This window comes from Molothrus ater, chromosome 11 (genome assembly GCF_012460135.2).
Source record: "Molothrus ater isolate BHLD 08-10-18 breed brown headed cowbird chromosome 11, BPBGC_Mater_1.1, whole genome shotgun sequence".
NCBI classification, from domain to species: Eukaryota; Metazoa; Chordata; class Aves; order Passeriformes; family Icteridae; genus Molothrus; species Molothrus ater.
In genome coordinates, this window is record NC_050488.2 from 1,374,237 (window position 1) to 1,382,395 (window position 8,159).

At 51.1% G+C, this 8,159-nt stretch overlaps 1 protein-coding gene and 1 long non-coding RNA gene across 4 annotated transcripts in view; one reads left to right on the forward strand and one right to left on the reverse strand.

Annotated features, from left to right (window-relative positions):
• Positions 1-1,324, reverse strand: part of FAM120A (family with sequence similarity 120A) — a 48,433-nt gene extending 47,109 nt beyond the window's left edge. Inside the window, exon 1 of one of the 3 annotated variants that reach the window (XM_036391294.2) lies at positions 456-1,324. In XM_036391294.2, the coding sequence (XP_036247187.1) occupies positions 456-929 (474 nt within the window). In that variant the 5' untranslated portion in view covers positions 930-1,324. The remainder of the gene's footprint in view (positions 1-455) is intronic. The other 2 variants (XM_036391292.2, XM_036391295.2) reach the window with 2 other exon arrangements.
• LOC118691868 (uncharacterized) lies at positions 845-7,825 on the forward strand. Its single transcript, XR_004981080.2, has 3 exons — positions 845-930; positions 3,574-4,252; positions 4,344-7,825. It is a non-coding gene; the product is annotated as an uncharacterized LOC118691868 (long non-coding RNA).
• Positions 7,826-8,159: the final 334 nt, after the last annotated feature.

An 8,159-nucleotide genomic window follows, 5' to 3' on the forward strand; every position in this document is an offset into this window, starting at 1 on the left:
CGAGAACTGATTAATTTTTTTTTTTCCTCCCCTCAATAATTAATTACAGAGATGTTTTTCGCCCACCCGCTCTCCCCTGCGGTACCACAGCCCACAAGGAAAGAAGGGACATTTTGAGTCAACGGAGCGAAAGAACATGGAGGCAGAAGCCGCCCTGCTGCCGGGCCGGGCCATGGGCGCTGCCAGTCGCCCCGCCAAGGCCTCCCGACCTCCGGCCTTGGGGGGGCGGCGGGCAACGCCATGTAAATAAGCCAAAATCCCCCGGGGATTGAGGCCGCCGAAAGTTGTGCCGCCCCCGCGGGTCTGGGCGACATTTTGAGGCGCTGAGGGGAGCGGCTGAGGGTGCCCTCCCTCCCCCCGCGGGCAGCCCCCGCTGCCATCTTGGAGCCGGGAGGGAGCGGCGGGGAGGGGGCGCCGGGACCCCCGGGCGGGGGGGTCCCCGGGCTCCTCCTCACCTTGATGTGGAAGCGGATGAGGGCCAGGCGGATGCAGTGCGCCATGCAGACGGGCGGCAGGAACCAGACCTTGGGCGGCGGGGTGCCCTTGTTCTGGACGTGGCTGACGATCTGCTGCGCCGTCTGGCGCTCGTTGCCCTGGCGCTTCACCCACTCGTGCAGCCGGGCCTTCTCCAGGGCGCCGTTGAAGAAGACGAAGAGCTCGATGTTCCCGTTGAAGCAGGCCTTGGCCAGGGCCGCCAGGTAGCCCAGCATGTGGTTCCACTGCCCGCCGCTCACCCAGTCCGTGTAGAAGCCGCCGTAGAGCCGGTGCAGGCAGTTGTCGGCGTCGATGAGGAGGCGCAGCGGGGTCTGGGGGGGCCGCTGGCGGCCCCCACCCACGAGGCTGCCCCGCGCCAGCTTCTGCAGCTCGACGGGCACTACGGCGCTGGGGCAGTGCTTTTCGATGTAGTCCTGGAATCCCTGCACTCCCATGGTGAGGACCGGGCGGCGGCGGCGGGCGGGCGAGCGGGGGCCCGGCGGCGGCGGCGGCGGCAGCAGCGGGGTCTGGGCTCGGGCCGGGCGGCGCGGCGGCGGCGGCGGGCGGGCGGTGGGAGCGGTGGAGCCGGGTGGGAGCGCTGGCTGCCGTCGGTGGCCGATCAGGGGGGAGTTGTATGGATTAGTGGGGGGCTCATGGCTGCCGCGGCCGCCATGTGCTGCGCTCACAGAGCCATGGCTCGGGGATCCGGGCGGCTGCGGCTCCGACTGCCGGGGGGCGGGGGAGCGGCCGGGCGCGCAGGAAACCAACCCGCCGCCGCCGCCGCCTGCGGCAGCGAGAGCGGAACGGGCGGGACTTGGCGGCGGCGCCGCTGCCACTCACACACCGCGCGGAGCCGCGGCGGGAGAGCGGGGAGAGCGGGGCGCCCTCGGCGCCGCCCGTGCTCGTAGCCCGAAGCCCCTCACGGCCCCCTGCCCTGCCCTGCCCTGCGGCTCTGGCCCGGCCCGGCCCGGCCCGCCCGCCGCGGCCGTTGCATAACCCGGGCATGCGCGGGAGCGCGGCGGAAGCGAGTGGCGGGGAAGGGGAGGGGGCCGGAGGCGGGGAGCGGCGGGGGGAACCGGGGCAGGGGTCTCCCGGCTTGGCCCGGATCGGCCTGGCCCGGTTCTGGCCCCGCGCTGCCGGCCAGCGGCACTCCATCAGCCCTGCGGCTGCCGTGGCGGGCCCCGCTCGGGAGAGCGGCGCCCCGGGCACCTGTTGCTCGGGGGTGTTCGGCCGTGCAAGGGCAGCAGAAGTGGTCCCACCGCGGTTCGGTTCCGCCTGGGGAGCCGGGGGCCTCCCGGGCCGGTGCCGCGCCCGACCTGGCCACAGCGCCTCCGATGAAGGTGACCGGCTGGCCTGGCCTCTCGCGGCTGAGCGTTTGCTACTGCTGGTAAAGCTTCCAGATCGTAGAATACCCCGAGCTGGAAGGGACCTGCAAGGGTCATCGAGTCCAGCCCCTGGCCCTGCACAGACACCCCAACAATCCCACCCCAGCTATCCCCTGAGAGTGTTGTCCAAATGCTCCTGGAGCTCTAGCAGCCTTGGGGACACGACCAAACCCAGGGGAGTCTGTTCAGTGCCCCAGCACCCTCTGGGGGAAGAACCTTTCCCTGATGTCCACCCTAACCCTCCCCTGGCCCAGCTCCAGCTGTTCCCTGGGTGCTGTCCCTGTCCCAGGGAGCAGAGGTTGGAGCTGCCCCTCAGGAGGAGCTGCAGCCCCTGGAGTTCTGACCTCAATCTTCCCTTCTCCAGCTGAGCAAACCAAGTGCCCTCAGCCACTCTTTGTAGGGCCCCTCTGGCCCGTTCACCATCTTCTTAGCCCTCCTTTGGACATTCTCTAATTGCTTAAGGTCTTTCTTGCATTGTGGCACCTGAAACTGCACGCAAGACTTGAGGTGAGGCTGCACCAGTGCAGAATAGGGATACACAATCACTTCCCTCAATGATTTTGGCAGACTTTTCACCTTAGACATGCTTAAAGTGGCAACTGCTTGCATCTAGAGAGCCATCCACAGGGCAGCCAAACTGTTGCCATAACTGGTAAATGAGCATAAGTATCAACAACCAGGGCAGAAACCCATAAATGAGCATTACTATCAATTACTGGAGGAAACCTGCTCTTCACTGCACAGCCAGTGAGGAATTAACTGTCTTTGGTTTTACCAGAAGAAATTATTTTTTAAAAGGCCAAAGTGCCCAAGCTCCAGAGGTTGCCTGCGAGTTTATCATTGCAATAATACCGCAGCACCTGAGCAGTTCTCTGTTGTTTAGGTGTTGGAAAACTACAGGAAGTGTCAAGCTGCTGATGCTGTATGTTCACATTAATATTTTATTAATGAGGAAAAGCATATTGGTAATGAGATTTCAGTCAGGCTGGATTGACACCCACAGTAAATATTCCCAGCAGGGAATAGCTGTTGCAGCAGGGGTGGGCCAGCTCACTCCCAGGCAGTGAGTGCCATGGATGTGTGTCTGAGCCCAATTGGTGCAGCATCAGCATGATAGAATAAAGAATCCTGGAAAAGCTATGGAAGTAATCAATGACAAGTGCATGTTTCTTCTTGGAAATCTCTTTTTGCAGTAATCTGAGAGTGTGGCTTCCTAAGTAAATATTCTGATCGCTTTCTGAACTACTTTTCCCTTAGAATTCTTAGATTACCCTATAAGAATAGATATGCTCTAGTAACATTGAAATAATAAAAGAATTTGGAAGGAACTTTGAGGAACACACAAAACATGGTAGGAGGCCAGTAGTGCTAATAGAAGGAAAGTGGATCAAGGAGAAAGAACTTCAGAATTTCAAATATCCTAAAAAATCACCAAATTTGGTCAAAATAACAAGTACTGCCATACATGAGGTAACTAAAAATCAGACTTTCAGACAGCCCTGCATGTATCCAATGTTCCAACAGTGCAAAACTTGATCACAAACAAGCCATTCTCTAAGTAGCCTTGTGAGCAATAACTGAGTCAAGAGGAATTCACTTCTTGTCGTTAACTGTCTCACTGGGTCTTTAATTTCTATAGTCTTAGGAATGGCAAATAATCTATAAATAAAAGATGATAAATTTGCTTGTGTCTTTTTCTGTTTTGTTTTTTAAGAAAGAAACTAGTCCAGAGCATGTGCCACCAGGAGCCTGGCTGTCAGCGTCCTTGGAGTCAGGGCAGCACAGCAGAACTGAGCACTGCCAGCTTGTGCCCAGCCACATACACAACCCTCCCTCCCCAACGAGAAGAGAGAAGAAAAGCATAAGGGGAAACAAGGTGCTTCCAGAACTTATTTAATATAAACTAAAAGTTTGGCCAGACAAGAAGACAATGGAAAATAAGTTAAATTTATGGAAAAACAAAATTACTCTGGAAAGCACGTAGATTAAGCTAGACTTAAAGAGCAATTAATCAAAGACACAAGGCAAACAAAGTGGTTTTTTCATCAACTAGCAGCAGAAAGCCTGCAGGATTCATCAATCTTCTACTTCAGCACTGAGACACGTGTTCCACAGTTCCCAGATGTTGGTTGTGTAAGGGAAGGGTTAATAGCAGTTGGTATTAAAGTCAGTGACTCATTATCCAACCTGAACAGAGGTGAATTAGGAGTGGCTCCCCCAAAGGAAGGAACTGAACAGTCATTAGGAAGAGCTAACGAATAACCATGTCAGAGCGAGGACAGAGATGAATCTTATCAGTTTAGTCTTTGTTCCTCTGGTAAGGAAAGTCAGTCCCACAGCAAGATGAACATGGACACAGACTGTGGAACAGACTAGCCACTGGGACCTGAAAGGTACATCTGCCTGGGAGGAATAGATGCATACATTATCCATGGGAAACACTTGTTCAGTGTAATTTCCCTTAATATTTCTCTTTTTTCTCAGCCTGGTGCATCTTGCTGTGGACCTGCTGCCCCAGAACTTCCCTGCTCTTGCTGCTGTGCTGTAGAAGAGCTCCTGGCCCTCACCTCACTGCTAGGTCTACAAGTGGCCGTGGGCTCACCCTGTGGGCAAGTGCTTTTCTGCATTGCTACTTCAGCACTCACAGTTCTAGGCGTGCAGTGTCACTTAGTCGAAAAAAGTGCAAAAATAAAAGAAATTCAAGAAAAAATGTTGAGGTTTAAAAAAGTATTGCAGATAAAATCTGTCACTTACTGCAATCTTGCTCTGATTTTGTATCATCGTATTTGCTACCACCTGTGACATCCCTTTCTTGTCTCTTATGTTGCTGCAATTAAACTATACACCATCACACAACATTTATAGAAGGAGGTTTTTCATGTTCAGGTATCTCCACAAAATATCAACAAACACCATCTTGCTTGAGCAATAACTTTTTTCAAATATCTATGATACTTCGGATGGAACATTTTTCTCTTAGGACAAAGATGTGCATGTAGAAGGCACATCGCTGAGTTACTTAAAACATTTATTGGTCTCTGCATCAGCTCTCTAGAGACCACCAATTCAAAGAAAAGATGATTCAAAAGGTAGCATACTTTACTAGAGCCACTGCTGTGCTCAAACTCAAAATTTCTCGTTGTCCATAGAGGCCAACCCTTGAGGGATTTGGCCCTGGACATATGTGGGGTAAATGATGGTGTTGCTCCAGCAAACTTTTAGGGCAAGAAAATGACTGGCAGTGAGTCCTCTGAGTGCCTGGGAGAAGCAGGCTGGAGGAGGAGGGGGCAATGACGCTGGCTGAAAGAATTCCTCCTTTCAGAGAACAAGCAGCGCTTTCACAGCAGTGGATGCTCAGCCACAGCACACACTACACAGATTACATCGGGGCCATTTGCTGCCTTTGATTAGTTTTAAGAAACAAAAGCATGAAAATTTTAGGTTCTCAACTTGAATTTTCAAGAGAAAAAGCATAAATAATAAGGGCATTATGGAGCAGGCAGTGGGAGCTGGTGGGGAGCAGTAGCACTGCAGCTTCAAAAACCTGGAACAGTAGTGTGCTGTTCCTGTGGCACTTGTGTGAGACATACAAAAAGCGAGTATTTAAAGCCTATTCTACTGCAGTTTTTGCAGGACAATTAATAATATTATGAAAAGATACTAATAGAATGCTACAGGTTGATCTTATAACAGATAAGATGCACTTGCCAGTGGTATTGCGAGAGCACATCTGATCTAAAATACATCTACTGTGGCCATTTCAGAAGAGCAACTATTTACACTCCCAACACTTTAAAAACATGTCATTTTTGTTGGCATTTATGAAATTAACACAAGTATCTCAGGCATGAAAGAAACAGATTTAGCTACCTAAATGTGGGGTAGGGCTGCCAGGTTTGGGAATACCATCCATGCCACACCTTCGCTTTCAGTCTGCTACAGCAGCTGAATTCTTCATCTTGCCCAAGTGCACAGCAGCACGGTCTGCCAGCGTGCCACACGTAGACGTGGATCACTTTGTTCTTTGTCTTACCATGGTCTGCCCGTATTTCATCCCTACAGTTCTTGCTGCGGAGTCTAAAATGGAAGTATAAAAAACCCCCTAAATTTATTTGAATTGCAGAGTGTAAAGTTCTGGTGCTGCGCCTGCTTGAATCAGCACACAGGATGAAATGAGGTCCATAAATCCAGTGTTTTCAAAGTAGTAGCCTGGACACAAGGGATACTTTGTGCTGTTGCCTTTCCTGTCGCATAATGGCTCTCCCATGTCCATCCCAGAGGCACAGCCACCACTCCTGGGACAGGGTGCTCCTTGAGCTGGTGCAGTTGGAGAAGCAGACAATCCTCCTGTTGTCCAGAACTGGCCCACGAGCCACCAATTAGACTGCTCGGAACGACAGCATTCCGCTCAAAAGGCTGCTAATTGTATTTTAATGATGATTTAAATGCTGCTGCTGATAATTTCAGAGACATCCAGATCACTAATTACTCATAGTCTATGTTGAGCTTTAAGCAGGCACAGGCACAGCACCATAGAAGCATCGAGTAATGTTATTAAAGTTCTCAAAGGCCTTCACTGCCCTCCCAGATGTCAAAAGCATCATCTCCTGTTCCCAGGCCCAAGCCCAGCCCTGGCTGCTCACATCTGGGATCCAGCAGTCCAGCTGCACTACAAGTTCTTGCAGCATTCTGGAAGTAAGGAAAGAAGCAGCGAATCAAAATTACTTACATTCATTAAATAAAATTCAACCAATATTAATAAAAATTAGCTTACATCCTTACAACACCACCACTTCAGATCATTTTACCTTTAAGATAAAATACTAGCTCAATTGAACTGCATCCCTGAACACAGCGTGGTCAGAATGTTTGAATTAACTAGCCAGAAATGCAGATCCTAACAAGCTGCCTGCACAGCCAGGAAGAACATCAATCTGTTGGAGCAAGTCCAGAGGAGGCTGCCAAGATGGTCAGAAGGATGGAGCACCTCTGCTACAAGGAAAGGCTGAGAGCATTGGGGTTGTTCAGCCTGGAGAAGAGAAGCTTCAGGGTGACCCAGTTGCAGCCTTCCAGTACCTGAAGGGAGCTTACAAGAGAAGTGGAAAGAGGCTATTTACAAGGACCCGGAGTGACAGAACAAGGGAGAATGGCTTCAGACTGACACAGGACAGGTTTAGGTTAGATATTAGAAAGAAATTCTTGGCTGTGAGGGTGGGGAGGCCCTGGCACAGGCTGCCCAGAGGAGCTGTGGCAGCCCTATCCCTCAAAGTGTCCAAGGCCAGGTTGGACAGGGCTTGGAGCAACCTGGGGTAGTGGAAGATGTCTCTGCCCATGGCAGGGGTGGCACTGGATGATCTTTGAGGTACTTTCCAAGCCATTCAATTCTAGGGTTCTCTGACTCTCTCCTTGCCATTGCAGCAGGAGCAGTGATGTGGTGGAAACGTGGCCATCCTGCAGAGCTCACACAGCCAGAGCTGTGCTGTGCAGTTAGTCCAAGGGAGTAGAGTTTCCAAGGCTGTCAAATCAATACCTGCCATAAGCATGAAATTCCTTCCCAAATATTTACTTGTATTCTGTACAAGATACTCATAGTGTGTGGAGGAGTCTATTCTCCAGAAAAAATATTTAGAGTGCAAGTCACAGTTTTCCCCTTCAGAAATTCAGCCAAAACACACCAAATGTGCTATCCATGGGCAGTGTAGTGCTGGTCAAGATGTTTATACATAAAACACTCTGTCAGTGAGAGTAAAGCACATATCTTGCCTGTGTAATTGATATCTACAAATGGGGAAGCTGGCTGAGCCCTGTTCTAAAATATGTGCTTCTATGAGAATGTAGGTTAGCTGTAGTACAGTGGATTTTACATGCCAAACCTAAGCAGTCAGAATTTGGAAGAGACTTTTAATGATACAGGAACAAAGGGGAGGCTTGTTTTCTCATTAGAAAATAAAATGCATGTAAACAAATCCTAATGCTGTTTGGCTTTTTTTGTGAAGATTTGTGTGAGATTAATCACTTTATAGTCCTAGACTGTATTAGTTTCACTAATCTACCCTCAGTTTGATGTGAGATTTCTGGCCTAGGACAAGAGTGAGGAGCGTGCTCCACTCTCTGACCAGGTGAAGAGAGTGGGATCCTCTGGCACTCCGTCCCCCAGCGATGCTGTGCCTGGAGCTGCAGGGGCACCTCTGCCTGAGCAAGCCCCTGAAACAGCCTTAAAAGAGACACTTGCGCAGCTCAGGTGGCTGGTACAGAACAAGATTTGCACGTGGGAAAAATTTTACATGGAATTTTTTGCAG